This window comes from Calonectris borealis, chromosome 17 (genome assembly GCF_964195595.1).
Source record: "Calonectris borealis chromosome 17, bCalBor7.hap1.2, whole genome shotgun sequence".
In the NCBI taxonomy this organism is placed as follows: domain Eukaryota; kingdom Metazoa; phylum Chordata; class Aves; order Procellariiformes; family Procellariidae; genus Calonectris; species Calonectris borealis.
The window spans coordinates 12745223-12762363 of NC_134328.1; the positions used below are offsets into that span (position 1 = coordinate 12745223).

Sequence of the window (17141 nt, forward strand, 5' to 3'; positions counted from 1 at the left end):
TTTAACAGAAATTACATTTATTAGCATGCTGATTTACATACGGAGGCAAGTTTTACAGTTAATGCGATGACATTATCTTGCAGAGTCTTGAGCTTGCCTACAGCTTTGCAGTTTGCTCTTAAGAGTATTCACCACAGATCAGCTCCTATGAGAGATTTAAAATACAATTATTCAATTCAACACTATGTACAGGGTATGCTTCAAACAAAAGGTAGTAATATTTAATCTCAGGTCAGGAATAGAAGCTGTTCTACTTAGAAGAGATTTCAGATGTTCTCGACGTATGCAGCGTCACAAATAAAAGTACAAGTAGCATCTGTCTTAGACAGTAGATAACCCTTACACAAATAAGTCTGCTGATTAAGGGAAACAGTATTCAGACAGGCCATCTCTTGGCTTAGTAAAGTAAGAGACAGGAAACCTATGAACATCACTGCAGAAACTCAGCTGTTTTGTAAGTCCATAATAACTTTGACCAAAGCCCAAATCATTCAAAGCAGGGCTTGATGGAGACAACATCTCATTTTACTGAACTAATGAGATTATGCAGTTCCCTATCCCACACGTAATCAGGATGCAGAGACATCGGCACACGGCTGCACTAACCCGGTCAGCAATCCATTCCAGTTTCACGCATGAAGATCAGAGCTGGTTTTCCACATACAGCACAAAATGAGCCAAGCAGTTACAGACTATCATTAACCCGACTCACATGGGGAAACCAACACTCCTCGTATAAAAAGCTACAATAAGGCACCCCAGCCCATCCAGTTTACTCACATTTTACTCCTTCTTGGGTTTCACGGTTTTCACGTTGGCCATTGCAGCCCTCTCTGCCTCTGCTTTGTATTGAGGCTTCATTGCCGCTCTGACAACCTGGGCGCAGATCTGGGAGTACCGGATGTAGCTAAAGACAGGAGAGAGAAGGGGGGACAAAACGACGGTGAAACTCAAACGCATCCCACAAGCTCCTCCACCCCCTCCAGCGGCACCGCTGTGACCCGCCAGCCCTCCCTGCGAGGCCCTCGCCTCCGGCCGTTACAGCTATCGCAAGGAAGTCGCGAGAGGAGCCTTGTCGGCGCCAGGCGGGTACCTGAGCCCGGCCTGCCGCCAGTACGCCACCATGGCTACGGCTGCGGGAGACACAGGGCAACAGGCGGCTCCGCTCCCGGGCAAGGTCAGCGCCCACCGGAACGGGAAAGACCGCAGCGCTGCGTCCTAGCCAATCAACGAGCAGGAACGATTCCTCCGCCAATCGGAATCCGAATTACCTCAGGGAGGCTGACCAATGGCAACTATACAGTCGCCCCTCCAGTCACAAGCGCTCTCCTCTGGCAGCAACCAATCAGAGGACTGAATAAGGCGCGCGACTCCCGGCCTTTCCTCCTGAGGAGCCCCGGCCGCGGCCCGCCTCTTTCCCCTCAGCCGAGGCAGCTCAGCGCGGGCCCGCGGCAGGGGGGGTGGAGGTGGCCAACAGGCCAGCGGGGCCGGAGTGCTGTCCTCCCGCAGGCACAGGGAGGACAGCACCACACTACACCGACGTGTTTCTCCCACTCCCTCCCGCCCCGTTAGGAACTGTGTGGGAAAGGTTTGGGGCCTTCCCTGGCCTCAGCTCCGCTTCCAGGTGTGGCCAGCAGGGACCTGCCTCGGGGGCCCAGAAGAGCGTGTGTGTGTGGTCTTCCGCAGCCGGTAATTTGCCAGAAACACAAACACTACACGTCAATTACCTAAAGAACATTAAAGAAATTAAAGCTTGACTCTTCCATGAGGCTAATGGCTAGTTATATAGCATTTATGGTAGGTAAGTATGGACTCAATCCTAAGTAGTACTGTTGTAATCTAAGAATCCAAGCAGGTGGTTAAAAGCATTTTTTTCCCAGCTAAATCAGTTGTCATTGCCTGTCTATGCCATCAGTTCTTAGCTTTTTCTAGATAAGACTGTAAAGAAGAAAATGGTTTACAAGCATGTGGAGCTAATGATTTTTATAACACAAACTGTCTTCAATTTGGAGTTTTAATCTGTGTGTGGCCAAGCTGTGCTGTATTCAGTTTTATCCCATTGGACATGATGCCTTGGCATGGGATTCTTTTGGATGTAAGACCATTTATGCATACACTTGAAATTATATTCAATCGTTTGCTCTAAGCAGATTGATAAAAGACAACATAGCAAACTAGAAGCTACCATCATATGTCGACACTTGATGGAAAAATAGACAATTTTCCATATATAATAAGCAAAAAGTTATGAGAAGACTGGAATCATGTTTGATAAGGAATCAATTTGGTCTTAATCTAATATTCATTTAAGTAATTAGGACTAAGGATTTAAAGAGATTATGAATTGGGTTTTTATTAAATTCTTGCACTTAAGTAGGTATACCTCTTCTCTCTATTCCTTCCGTCCAGACCCAAACCACATCACAAAATATATAAGAATCCTTCAGAAGCTGTACAGGCCTTGAGGAAATGCTGGTGACTTTGGTCCTCTTTGCACAGAGGCCTTGTGTCTTCCTGCCGATTTTGGTATTTGCTGAAGTGCAAATCCCTGGAAATCACACAGTGGTTTCACATCACTACACAGCGATGTTTTCACTTACAAGCACAGAGTAATTTTCAGCTTTATTAGAGATCTCACTTAGTCCAGAGCCATTGCAATTAACAGTCCACACATCATCATGTCAGTATAGCTCCACCAGAACAAAAAGAGCAATTGTTCACCAGATGTGTCAGAGTCTGTCTCCAGGATAGCATATGACAGTAAGAGAAGATTGCCTATTAGTGTAATTAGTAGGAACACCAACCAGGAAGAAAGAATGGGAGGATGGAAAGAATTTCCTTAATTTGCCTAGTTAATCTCTCTACTGAGATTACTGAAGAAGACTCTAGTGCCAGTTGTGATGACATTTTGAAAGTGGACACTTTAGGATGCTGCATTACACTAGTTTATTCCATCTGGACCAACGCTTTGTGATTTTTTTTTTTTTATAACTGCTAAACAACTTTGCTCCTATTGAATTTGGGGCTCATTTCTAAAATCCATGTATTACAATCTTCTTAATTGTAAAGAAATAACTAGTATAAATGAGACAGAAGATAATTCTTATTCCATGCATTTATTTCTGTATTTATTTTTTGTGTGAGCCATTTTTGTCCTCCTAATTTTGAGATATACATGGCATATTGGAGCAAAGCTTTCCAACTTGTAAAAACTAAATCCATTAAAAAACGTTCATTGTGACAGGCAGTGTTTTTAACACAGAAAGGGTGCCAGTGATATGATATTGAAACAAAACATACTTGTTTTCTAAAAACCTGACTATAACAATGATAAGAAAAAGGTACAAGAAAGCACCAAAGATTTAAGGAAGCCCCTTTCTGCTACCTACGCAACATATTTGATGCAACACAAGTAACTGCACTGCTTACATGTATTGATAAAGGGATGTTATATACAAATGCTGTTTTAGTGGTAACATCTGATGATTTGATAGGTAAAATAATTATCTATAAGATTAATTAAAGCCTCATGGGCAGCCCAGGCCACAAATATAGCTTGGCAAAAAAAAATTATGCTAGCAGAGGTAGACATCTTCCTTCCAGCTACATATCCTCTGTTCCCGTCCCACATCATCTCTGATTCCTCCCTACCCCTGTCTCTTATCTGCTCTTTTCTTTCCAGTTTTCTTTTCCCACCACATCTCTCTCTGTACCTCCATGTGAAATGCCTCTGCCAGCAATTCTGTGCAGTATGTACTCAGGTTTAAATCCATAATAGAGATATACAACTTGGATGCAATTATTTGCACATTTAGCTCTATTTACTATTTGTTGATCTTGAAAGAGAGAAATTCATCATGAATTAAAAAAGGTAAACCTTTGGGAAAGGTACCATGTTGAGACAGAATGAAAATTAGATTAGTGACAGAAACTGTGCTCTACAAAAATTCCAGAATATATATTGACATTTATGCAGCTGTAAACAAGGCACCATTATAGATTTGTATGACCTGTTTTCATGCCCAGTTCTGTTTAGATGCTAGGATATATTTGTACAGCGCTAAACTTTCCTCAGATAAAAGAACTTTCAGAAATAAAACTTAGGAAAGAGCACATAAAGGAGGAAAGTTTAGAAAGGTATAGAGAGGTTGCAGAGAGAAAAAGGGGTATGTACTTTAAGAGGGTTAGATGCAGAGATCAAGAGAAGCTGAAGCAGTGTGATTAGCAACATCCAGAAACGTGAGAGTGGCTAGGTCTGGGGGAACTAAAGATGTGAGATTAGAAATGTCCAAAGATACCGAGGAAGTGAGGGAAGAAGCATCCTGAAAGGTGAGATTGGAGACATCCAGAAAGGGTGTAGAGGTGAGACTAGAAACATCCTCAGAGGTCGATGAAGATAATTCAGAGGAGCTCTGAAACATGAAATAGTTAAAATCGGTGAGATCTAGTGACTCTGAAGAGGTTGCGGAGGTGTGCTCTGAGACACCTAGTGAGGATGGAGGGATTGTACAGGAAAAGTCCAAGGAAGTTGAGGAGGTGTGACTGGAAACATCTAGGGAGGGTGAAGAAGTAAGACTGGAGAGGTCTAGAGAGGGTGAAGAAGTAGGACTGGAGAAATCTAGGGAGGGTATAGAGGTGAGACTTGAGAGATCTAAGGAGATTGAAGAACTGTTGCCAGAGAGATCCAGAGAGCCTGATGAAGAGAGACTTGATAGGTCCAGTGAAATGGAAGAGGTGAAACTGGAGCGCTCCCAGGAATCTGAAGAGGTGAGACTGGAGAGCTCTAAGGAGATTGAAGAGGAGGTACTGGAAAAGTCCGAAGAGGCTGAAGATGTGAGACTTGAAAGGTCCAGAGAAGATGAAGCAGCGAGACTGGAGAAGTCCACAGAGGATGAAGAGCTCAGACTGGATAAATCCAAAGAATCTGAAAAGGGGATTTTAAAGAGTTCCAAGGAGGCTGAAGTCTTGACACTGGAGGGGTCCAGGGAGGCCAAAAAAGAGAGCCCAAGTAGGTCCAGGTAGATTGAAGAGATGACACTGAAAAGCCAAGTTAATCCACAACATGACTGGTGTTAAATCATAAGTATTTTAAACTAAAGATCTCTAATAACATGCCAAAACAAACCAAAAAGACATAATGAACCCAAATAATATTACGTTTGAAAATAACTAAGCATACAGTTTTAATCTTTATGTCTCATAGCAGTTTCTCTTATGGTGCAGAAAACTCTAGTAATAAGATCTCACAGACTTATTTAGCATATTGCTCTTTCACAGAGGACCAGTACAGAAGTGCAAGTACAGAATAATACATACCGTAGCAGACGTTCTTCTGTCCTGGCATGTCTCTCCTTGTTCAACCAGATTTTAGCATCTATGATAGCCTGACAAAGAATACCCTCTTGTCAAATGCCGTCTCCCTGTCCTGAGGGTCTGGAATAAAAGAATAGTTATGTAATAGAATGGAAATTAAAACGGTTTTGTTCTTCTTTTCCCGATACCATAGGATATTCAGATACTAGGCTGCTTACTGGTTATGGAGAGAAATTTAAAAAAAAAATACACAGTTGTAAATGGCAACTACAAGCCAAACTGGGCCTCTGACTATAAAGGTATGAGGAATTATTTCCTTTTGATTCATAACATCTGACTAAAAAATGTGGATCTTCCTGATGAGGCTAACAAAAATGGCAAAGAAAACAGTATTTTTCTCTGCAGCATGTGCAGAATTTATTTTTGGAAGCTAGCAGTATGCTAAACTGATTCTGTCACTAAGAAATACACTTTTCAGCAATATCAGTTCTACTTGTTTTTCAGGTAAAGAGAGGTCTTATTTTATTACTTTTATTTTGTACCTCTGGACACAAAACCTATACTGTAATAACAGTAATTTTTAATTTGTGGTTAGTTTGAATTGTTTAATAAAAATATACTAAAGAGAAGTTCTGATAGAAGGCAGACATCTAATTAAAAAGGGAACAGAACAGCTTATATTTCAGTTAATAAAGGTGCATCTAATTATAGTATGAGTAGATCAAGAGGCTGATCTACAGCTGCCTTCTCTCGTCTCAAGACTGTGCTGCGAAGCAGAGAGTTGTTGAAACCTGCTGTTGTCTTTCCAGACGTAGACACAGGAATGCACATAAAGTTTTTCAGAGAGTCATCACAGAAGTATTTTATGGACCAAGAAAGTCAAAGATACACACATACAGGAGACTGCAGGTTCTCAGGTTTGAGAATACACCCAAGTTTTGCCTGTGTTATTACACGGCTGATGTCCAGATGCGTGTATAATGGATTTAACATAATCACCATGGGTGGAACTCCCACTGAGGTCACCTCTTAATCGAAGCAGGTGTCTGCTGAACATGGACTGAAGTTGACAGGAATGATGTCTTACTATGCAAATATTAAAATTGTGGGGATTTAGCACAACACAAAAATTACCAGACTAAAAAAAAGCTGCTTATGTACCAAGGATGAAACCTGAAATAGTTCTTGAATACACTTAATATGTATTCATAACGCATCTGTAATTTTAGAGCTCATGCAACATGAGCTGTAATTCTATCAAAAGCACAATGTTTATAGATCAAAAGACAAAACAAATGAATTTTTCTTAACATGCATAATTTGTGATGAAATTACAAGTTTCCTTGCTGACCTATATTCTTAATAAAACAACAAAAATAATTAATCCCTTAAAAAAATCTCTTGCTATCTAACACCACTATAATTTTGTGACTGACTTTATCTTTCTTGAAAGGTTCTCAAGTGCATTGTACAGGGAGAACAAATAATTATACAAAAGGCAAATTACAATACAATAAAAAACCAGTATCAACATGATTTCAAAGAGACTGTGAATTCCATCATCCCTTCACTGTGTTCCTTCTGCCTTAATTTAAAATGGCAAAGTTATTGCACATTTTCCTATGAAATAACACTGTCAAGAAACATGGAATTATGGCCACTATTGTATAAAATGTACAGGTCAGTAATAATGCTTCTTACCTTTGATAGCTGTGGATTTACCTCCGTTTTCTGCCTGTGTAAGCCATATTGGGCTCTGCTGGTAAAGCTCTGCCGTTCTCTCTGCTGATGACCCTAATCTGTTCTACAGCTACTGGAACTCATGCCAATGCTGATGACAATAAGGGTCATCTCCTATTAAATCTCCGTTTGTCTAAGTACAGCACTCAGCACAGAGCACCAGCAGAAAACATACTCTGAAATCAGCTCTAATCTTAAAAATAAAGTTGCACTTCTGTGCTGTTTCCTATTACAGGACAACATTTTGAAGGTTAGTTGATGAAGCAGATGAAGACATTAATTTTTAACTTTTGGACACCTGGATTCAAAGTAAAAAATAATTTTGCAGTGTCATCCAAGTTCTCAGCTGTCCGTTCTACAAAATCTGGCATAAATAGTTTCTGGAGGGACCCAGGACCTGCAGTGCAGAATTCAGGTACACTCAAATTCTAAGAATCTTCTGCATTACTTCCTATTTTAATGTGTTTAATAACTTTTGTTAGCTATGTTACTTTTTAAATGTTGTTGTAATGAAATATTTTTTTAGTTCAGTGTTTTTAAACTTTTTGATTAAAGGACTGTCAAACCTTTCTGGAGCAGAAGAAAATGTAAAAAAGCCATCTTGTGTTGAACTACTTTTGATATGTGTGTCTGAGAAGAAAGACTTTAAGTTAACAATGTTACTGTTTTACAAAACTGTAATTTTCTCTGTTATAACAACATACATTGTTTACAGCATCAAATAGTAGTAGATGCGATATGGAATTATTGTACTACACATTGCAGAGGCAACATAATTTCAGCCCCACCTAAGAGCTTCCTATAGATAAGGAGATCCTCCATTTCTCCTCTTTCAGTGTGTCTCATCTTGCTGCTGGCTGCATAAAGATTTTATCATTTCTGGTATTCATGCTTTTTTGGCTCAACAAGTTGACTTGGCTCAACAAAGAGTGTGAAGACCACTATCTTCAGTGCAAGGGAAGAAGTAGGATAGCACAGCCAGGAACAAGGCGGCAGGCAGACAGACACAGGACTGTTTCTTTTCGCTGAAGGTAAGCAATTAGTTCAGCTTAGTTGTAACATTTATCCTCATCTTCAGAATATTTCAATTTTATAGCAACGTATAAAGCAAAGCTATCAAATTATTTGAGAAAGGAACAGGTCCGTTGCAAGTGAAAGAACAACCTTCACCTTGAGAAATGGAAGGATTCTAAAATGACTCAGTGCTTTCACACAAGCTCTCTTTATCAGCACTCTTCAGTTCTTCTATAAACATGAACCTCAACAGGATGCTGATCTTTCCTTTGAACCAACTATCTGTCAATGCCAGGGGGCTTTGAAAGGTTGCAGTTACCAGACACTGGGTGCTTAGTTTTACTGTATATGACATTTATTGGAAATATGCTAGACTGTACAGTTTAACTGCAAATATAGACCACAATAGACAGATCAGCAATGTTGTAGGAAATGGTGGTTAAAGTTTTTTCTGTTTTTTTCCAAAACAAAGAACTGGTTTACATTTATAGTTAACTGCTATATGACTGAACAGGTGCTGACACCCATTATCAGCAAGAAGAAATACTTCTCAGACAAATTAAACCTTTTAAAAAGAGCTTCATTTCTATTGCTTACTGAAGAAAGTGGTATTATTTTAGTGGTCATATAGATACAAGTCGTTTCAGTATCACAGTAAATTTAGGATTCTGCTTTCTTCCATGGTAGCAGCTTTCATCATTTTAGATTGTCAAAAGCAGTACCTTGTGGAACACAAGAGTAGTAGGCAATTAGCAAGGTGCACAAACACAACGCTTTAACAAGTTTATAGCGCAGATGGGTACATGGAAGCTAGACAACTACACACCATAGAAAAAATTTAAAACCCTGTAGATCTGTTTTTCTTAGAATGCCTTGCAGTTAATGTAAAACAAGTTAATCCATTATACTGCTGCTTTAGCCATCCCGAGCCTGTTTAAATCAAGGAGTGAAGGACAAGGTGAGTGTAATTTACAGTAAAAAAAAATCTTTACTAAGTTAACACCAAAATCCCACCACTGCTATGGCCAATTCTTATATCAAACCTGAGGGAAAGTAATTTTTCCATTCCTTGTTTCAACTTTTAGATACAAATCAGGTAAGCAGTTTCATTCAGAAGAATCTCTCCATAGGCATATGGCTATATCCATACAAATATTTGAGAATTCAAGAGCACTAAGTTTCCATTAGAACCAGCAGATGATGCAAGTGTTCAGTCTCAACAGAAGAGGGCATTAAGCTTGCCAAGACCTCAAACTTCCAGCTACTGCAATTTAAACTTCTGGTTTTAAATTAACTGTAATAGCATTTCTGGATGCAACTTGCTTTAAAAGGATGCTTTGGAGACTTGTAGCATGTCCCTCCTCCTGGCAAGACATCCTTAGTAGCTGTGTTGAGTACTTACAAGGGTCACAGGAACATGAGAAAGACAATGGATTAAGACCATAAACCGCAAAGAAACTTATTGATTTATTACTGAAAACTTCAGGTGGTGAGCAATGAGAACAAAAGATTTAACAGTGCCACTCTTTAGGCCATTGAGCTTTGCATCTAAAGCTTACTCACTTCTGTTCTATTTCTCAGCAAATTTTTACTGATTTAACAGCCTAAATATGCAGATAAGGTAAAACATGAATCCATTTAGGCAAACTGAAGCAGGTAGGGATCCATCAGACACCACACCACCGATTTGTTCACATCACATTCCTCCACCTCTGCCCCTTCCATCCCCCTCCCCTCTCCCTTTTTTCTTTCTTCCTGGTCCTTTAGTTTTGTCCCTCCAGCTGTAGTTCCTTTCTCTTAGCCACCTCCTCCATTCCTTCTAACCACCAGAACACACAGCTTCTTTGCACTATCTCAGGGCACACTCGCTGCAGTATCGGTGCATTCATCCATAGCACCCTACATTCATCAGAGAATTGCCAGCCATGACACAGCCCTGCAGTGCACTTTGAAGTTGATCCACGGGGAACATATGACTTGCTGAAGTGGCTAGCAAAGAAACCATCTGGGTACATATGCATACCGAGCAGCAGGCAGGTATCTACTTCCTTCTCCTGTGATGGGGCAGCACATACCTTGTAATTGCTGCACACACAGTCCCACACTCCCCATCAAGCAAAGCTTCTTTTGGTGCAGTCTCCTATTCTGAGACTTCTGGGTAAACAGGCAAACTGTTACGTGACTGTACAGACCCAAACATTTTGTTCTCTTTTGCTCTTAACAATAGCGAGCATTTGATTCCACATGCAGAGAGAGACACATTCCTTAACAGGTAGATTATAGCATACAAAACTCGGTCCAAGTAGACTGAAAATCTTTCCACAGGATCTAGCAAAGTATGAAATCTTGTCACTAGTTAATGTGTCAGATTTGCAGAAAAGCAGTTATTAAGAAGCAAAAAAGACCACTGCAGCTGTAAATGTGCATTTTAGAATATGCATTTCAATAAAAGAAGCTATTAACTCCAGAGTATTTCTTCACCTTCACCCTCCTCATTTTAGGTTTACTCACCTCGCAGATAAAAAACCCAAATAGATCAGAAAGTTTCAGGAACTAGCCAGAACTCAGATAACATTTTATTTAAAAAGTGCCACATACAGAAAGCCATACTCCCTGACAGAATGAGAATGCAGGCATATAAATAAAATAGAACAAAGAAAATAATGATCTTTCAAGAAGTTGTTGAATGCTTGCAAATATTAAAGTTTTTTTCAGTGCAAGGGCAAACTGTGAGTTCATACTATACAGTCCTTAGTGCAGAAAAAATAGGAAAAGAAAAAATCGACTTTAAAATGCCAAGTGATGCTAATAGCTAAACAAACATTTAAAATCAGTTTCAAGCATTGCATTTTTATCAGAAATGATGGTACAGTGTTGCAGAAGTTTCGCATACACTTTTTAAATTGAAATGCTGTTTCAGCTGTAATAACCTCCTGCAAAAGCATGGCAAACCTCAATGATTTCAATTTATTAAGGTAGCCTCAAACCATTTCTTTTTGGAAAAATATTTAGAATAGTTAAATTTTTAGACGTTATATGTACCTTTTTTTTTCCCCCTACATAAATCTTAAGGAAGATTGTGTTCCCATGTGTTTACCACTTAAAATAAGCTCTGGTTCTCTATATAGCAGACTCTGTTCAATAGGCAATTCTGATGTAACAGAAATGGTATGCAACGTAAAATGTGCTGGAACAGGTGACATTACAGTTCTTAAAGGCTAAGAGAGAGTCTTGAAATTACTTGTAAGCTTAGAATCAAAATTCCAGGAAAAACCTCTGGCACCAAAATACAAGCATCAGCTAATTCAGGACTGTGTCTTTTCATTTTTCCTTCACACTGAAGGAGCCTCATGGGACAGATAGCCTCTGCTGAAGGGAACAGGACTACGAGCAGACTAGTATACTATGTAAGGAAGGATGTCAAGGTCTGACCTTTAAGTTCCCACAGCTAATGACTGGTGACAGTACCAAGAATCTACAGCAAGTACCAAGAAACAAACACAAACTGTAGAACACTTTTTATTCTCAAGGTTTTCATTTAAAGAGCCTTATATTGTGAGCAAATTAGTTCAAAAGGTAAAGGACCTTCTGGAACTTAGAACACTATGTTTAAATTAAGGACAACACAATATTCAGTTGATGTAACAGGTTATTTTTAGAACATTAATGCATGTATCGTTAACATTCTTTAGTATCACTTCCTCTTATGTTTAGGCATCTCTTTAGCCAACTTCACAAAGGTTTTTTAATCCTTTAAATGGTTCTTTGAAATTTTGAAGTGAACACCTACTATTCTTAGATGGCCTAGCAGCTTTCAAGATTTTAAGGCTCTATGCTTATTGTACCCCTTTATTTAATGGGCTTTTAGAAACAGATACTTACTCTAGAAGTTTAAGATAAAATTTTATTTTAAATTACTGCATGCCCAGCTCATTAATGTCGCATTTAGGAAGAGAATTTAGGTCTTAGTAGATAAGAGACACTTTGTATGTTTTATCTATATTGTCTGAAAAACAATTTGAGTACCATGTTAGCTCAACCAGTCAAACAAGTTAAAAAGCTTATCAAAAAATATTTTGTACATACTTTTGTATTTCAAGCGTCAAGTAATAAACTTTCTATTAAACCAAGTTGTATCACACAACTATCAAAAATCAACGAACAGAACAATGCTGGAACAAACCATTCTGCTTAATTTTGGGCTTGGTCCCAAAAGAGGTAGTCCACAAGTCACACAAAAGTAAAAATTCCACAGAAGTTAACCTAACATGCCAGTCTCCTCCACCATATGCAGCCTCATCGCTAAATGAGGCTGTTTCATATCTGAAAACATTTTAAGTTAGTGTTCATGTAAATACAGGAACAATACTTGAAAATTACTTCTTCATCTGTAACCAAAATTCGGTCCAGCTGAACCAATATATTAACTAGGCTTTGCGCATCAGCCTCGTTAGTAAGAATTCAGCTTTTCTCCAAATTAAATTTGAAACATGCCTAATACACAGGTATGCCTTTAAATAACAAAGGATACATGTATTTAGGTTTGGAGAGAAGCTTCAGATTGTTAAATCTCGTTAGTAATACAGATATATTTACTATCATTTCTCTACAAATGCTGCTGCCGCCATTGAATTCCTCATGGTTCCTCTTGCTGAAGCTGTGAACTCTTCAATTTCAGCATTCAGTCTATTAATTACCCATTCCAGTGCTTCGCGGCCCTACAGTTAAAGAAAAGTTTATCAGTGTGTAAATCTTTGCAAATAAGTAAATAGGTTAAACCCTGTCTTACTGAAAATGACTAAAGACACAATAGTTGAAAAAGGAGGAAAAGGTACAGAAATACACGCCTCTGTGATTTTTTTTACTTCAATAACCAGAGTACTGCAGGAACAGGTACTGCCTTACGTTTCATGAAAAAACTCCTTATGTCAGCAGTGCTCACGTTATGAACCACAAAAGACTTTTTATCCAGATTGTTTTATCATTCTTGAGGCTGAACTCAAGACAACTTTGGATTCCCAGAGGATAAACTCTCAACTAAAACACCACTTCATTATTCCCACATAACCACTTCACATCTGGCTCAATGTATATCCTTTTCCAATAGCAAAAACTAATAGAAGGCATCAAGAGGGCAGCAAAAGAGTGACAGCGCCAGGCTGTTAAGTGAGTGGAGATGTTTTTCCAGTGAAGATTCAGAAAGCTTTGCCAATAATAACATATTACCTCCATTCACAAGAGGAAAAAAAAAAGAGGAAGTTCAGCAAGCTGAGCATTCAGTCTCTACAGTAAAGGCAGAACTATGCGGACCCTTCTGAAGATAGCTGACAAAGCCAAAAAGTAAAATAGAGATTTTTATTCCCTTTGTCATTTAGCCAGTGGTCACACATTTTATACAAAGGTCACACTTACTTTTTTAGCATTGGAGGAAATTGTGTTTGCCATTAGCCCTTCTAGGTAACTGCTGAGACTGACACCTTTTACAGATATTATTGCTTCTTGTGTCAAAATGGTTCTGAAATAGAGAGCAGGAAACTGAATTATTCTGAGCAGTTTAAAAAAGAACGCATTGATGAAAGAAACTTGCTCCTCCCCTACAAGTATATTCCCTCATCAGCTTTGCTGTATAACACAGAACTTCTTGCCCCATAAACACAACTCACTTCCACAGTGCTTAACTGCTTTATGTTTCAACTCATAAAAATAAAAACAAAGAGTCCTCACTAAGTCCAAGTGTCTCTTTGTGGCACTCAACTATTTCCGTCTTCAGCAGCAGCAAGTTAAGAGTGGAAACAGCAGATTTGGAGTGAAGGTATACTGGGAAAACAGTATTAAGACATACCCTTCAACAATAGGGATTTAACATTTCTTACTGTCATGAGAGAAAAAAACCTCTTATGTTAGAATCCCTAAAAAGATCCCTCAGAATTATCACTCGTTCCGGGAGTCTGGACTCAGCAAGCTCTAAAGGTGCCTTAAAAAAGAAAAACGAAACCTCAAACCTCCAAAATCACAGACTAAAGGCAGATAAATGTGCTTCTAGTGCAGGTTCTGTGCTCAGGCTGATGAAGAGATCAGAAATAATTGAAGACGTATACAAACTCAGTTACAGATAGGACACAAGACAACTCCCTAAAAAGCTGATCTGAATTGCACTCCATCATAGCATGACAGCAAGTTTCCCAGTAGTGCTCTGCAGAAGCAATGTCACTGGAAAAAATGACTGTCCATTTAATTATTTTTTAGACAAGTTACCATAACAAAGCTGATGTAAACCTCATCTTCTGTTCAAGGGAAAACATGGGAATTTTCAAAGCCAAAGTCTGCACTACTTCAGGGCAATCTCAGAACAAAGAGGTACTTACTTGTCTGGTTCGTGAGGGTGTGGTTTATAGACAAGCCTCTCATCTACTGACACTAGGTTTGTAAATGAAATCTGTAGAATATAAGACAAGATTACCCCTCGATAAAAATATTAAAGGAATGTAGTAAATAAAACTGCAGATGCAAAACTAATGCTTATATCTGATTTAAACATTATACTTTTCCTGCAAGTATTACTACTACAGATGGAGTACTACAAAGAGCAAAATGTTGCATGATTAGGAAATGGTGACAGTGTACACCAAATGGCTTTTAATTTTTTTTTCTTAACACCACCCCCCCCAAACTACTGCTATCCTGCTCATCGGTGTGTTCAGATGCTTTGGTCCTGACAAGTTCAAAAAACATAGTAGCTCCTTTCTGAAAAACAGAACCAGTCAACTATAAACCTTTAACTTGTATTGTTCTAATGCAATTTTCAAGTCATTTTCAAGATGATTTTCCTTTTCAAATTTACAAGGAATTATTATAATCTGTAATCTATTTCAATTGCCTAAACACAGCTACTTACATTGCTGGATTTAAGCTCCATTGTTTTTTTCACTGGGTCAACAACAGAGTGCTCCTGAACATATGTCTTTGTTCTGCACGTGCCAATGAGCTAGAAGACAGGCAAACGTATACGGAATTAATTATGCTAAACACTTGCAATTTTTTTAGTGCCTAGAAATGCATAAGTAGTGGTCATTGTATTGAACAGACACTAAAACAACAGAATTAGGGTTTAGCTTAAAATAAAACTATTAAGGTATTGAGGTAGATCTCATTTTCAAGATGGAAGCAATCTAAGGTCTAGGCAATTTCTGGCTATCAGGAAGTCACTACGTGTACTGCTATTGAGCTTTCTCGATACATAAATGCTTGTATTTTTAAACCATTAAAGTTATGAAATGATACACGTCTATTACAACACCTGGTCCACAAGTTTCCCCTCCCTCCGGCATCCTTTTCAAGCTCTGCAATACAACACGTACCGATTTCACAATGGCGGGTATTCCCCATTCTGTACTGAGGAGCCTGTGGCTGTGCAACTTCCCACTGGGGTCTACGTGTCTGTCCAGGACATCGACTCCAACCACACTGGGGTTCATGGGATTTGGGTATTTCTGCATGGCGGCCGTCGTTACCGTTTCCCAGGGGTGACTGTCAAAAATCAAGACAGAAAGTTGTACACCTTCATTTTTTAACAGGATTTCTATTAAAACGGAACACAACACATCAATTGATTTATATTTTTAAAGCAGTTCAATTTCCAGTTCTCAACCCTACAAATATCCTTCCCTAGAGAAAAACATCTATTTCATGGATTGGACAGTGGTACATGCAAGTTAAGCATACAATACACCTGATTAATCAGGACTCCTGAGTTCAATTACCTTCTAGCTTATAATTTGGTTAAGAACATCTTCCCTGTGACATAACGCTGAAAGATTGCAATTTTTTTCAGGTTTCAGTAATACTTGACTAATTTATTAAGCTGTTACTTTCCTCTAACGAGTATTTCCTTCGGATTATTTTTCACCATAGGTGTTTTGGAGCACTTGAGCACTGACAACACGAGGCGACTCACAGTGCTTTGGTAAGTCCCACACCTGGAAGGCGAGGACAGCATAAAGACCACCCTTAACGCGACCAACACCGCAGATGGATCCGCGCTATACTGGTACGCCTCCGGGTTTGCTTTGTAAGTGCCTTCCATGGTCTCACCGGCCGCGATTCCTCAGACCTCCCGGCTGCCGGCAGTCACCCGCACACTGCCCACCCCGCTGGCGGCAGCGGCGCGCCCGCGTTCCGGTAGCCGGGCTGCGACCCGGCCGCCCGGGCTGCACCCCCGAGAGGAGCGGCCTCAGAGCCGGCAGCCGGCTCGGTGCTGTGCCCGCCGCGGCCACAGGCCTCGGAGCTGCGCCCGCCGCGCCCCGCCACCCGGCGAACGGCTCCCCACGGCGAGTGACCCCGGGGGGCAAGGACGCGCAGGGGGAAGGTCAACGGAGGCGAGCGAGCCGCGGCGGCCGGAGCAGGGCTGCGACGCCGAGCCGGCCCGGGGGGCGGACGGTCTAGAGGCGGCGAAGCCCCCTCGGCCCGTCGGAGGAGCAGCCGCCCTCCCCGAGGCCAGCCCTGCTTCTCCCCTCCCACCGCCGCCGCGCTGCACTTACTCGAAAACGTGCTCCGAGGTCCAGATCTTCATGGCGGCGGCAGCGGCGGCGGGCACGGGGCGGGGGCGGGGATGGGGCTGGGAGAGCCGCCGCCGCGCTCTCCTCGCACCCCGCCGCCCCGGCACCCGGAGCCAGGCACTGCCGGCGGCAGCCGCTGCGCCTGCGCAGCGAAGAGCGAGCCGCAGCGGTGCCGTGGGGCGCGGAACGCTGGCCTCCAATCGCCGCGCGGCGCCACGTTAACGTCAGGCGTCACGAATCGCGTGAAAGTCACGCAGAGGGCCCTCGGCCGCTGTGCCCGAGCAGCGGAGGGTGTCACGCGCCTGCCTGATGGCCTGGCCCGGCCGCGCTCACTGCGCCTGCGCGCTGCGGCGGCCCGGGAGGCGCGTGGCGGATCCGCTTCGGCTGGCGGGGGCGCTGCAGGAGGCGGCCTGCCCTGGTGGAGTTCTCGTGTGTCACCAGCCACCACGCTTAAGGGTGACGTTACGTCACGTTTCTCGAGTTCTTCCCCCCGCCCGTGAGCTGAGGTGTGGATAAAGA

The 17141-nt window shown here is 41.2% G+C and overlaps 2 protein-coding genes and 1 long non-coding RNA gene across 4 annotated transcripts in view; 1 reads left to right on the forward strand and 2 right to left on the reverse strand.

Annotated features, from left to right (window-relative positions):
• On the reverse strand, window positions 1–1240 carry ATP5F1E (ATP synthase F1 subunit epsilon). Its single transcript, XM_075166626.1, has 3 exons — window positions 1094–1240; window positions 781–907; window positions 1–145 (listed from the first exon to the last, which is right to left on the reverse strand). Exons 1-2 carry the CDS (start codon window positions 1123–1125, stop codon window positions 784–786), a joined length of 156 nt encoding a protein of 51 aa, XP_075022727.1. The 5' UTR covers window positions 1126–1240; the 3' UTR covers window positions 1–145; window positions 781–783.
• A 4222-nt stretch (window positions 1241–5462) lies between these two features.
• The window catches only part of LOC142089761 (uncharacterized), a 33007-nt gene continuing 21328 nt past the window's right edge, over window positions 5463–17141 (forward strand). For both annotated transcript variants that reach the window (XR_012676297.1, XR_012676296.1), the window contains exons 1-4: window positions 5463–5612; window positions 7289–7468; window positions 7890–8084; window positions 15979–16114. This is a non-coding gene — a long non-coding RNA (uncharacterized LOC142089761). The remainder of the gene's footprint in view (window positions 5613–7288; window positions 7469–7889; window positions 8085–15978; window positions 16115–17141) is intronic.
• PRELID3B (PRELI domain containing 3B) lies at window positions 10622–16725 on the reverse strand. The gene is given in 8 exon segments (XM_075166625.1): window positions 10622–11670; window positions 12599–12716; window positions 12719–12785; window positions 13480–13582; window positions 14433–14503; window positions 14963–15052; window positions 15426–15594; window positions 16605–16725. Coding segments are annotated over 8 exon segments (684 nt in total). The 5' UTR covers window positions 16637–16725; the 3' UTR covers window positions 10622–11636.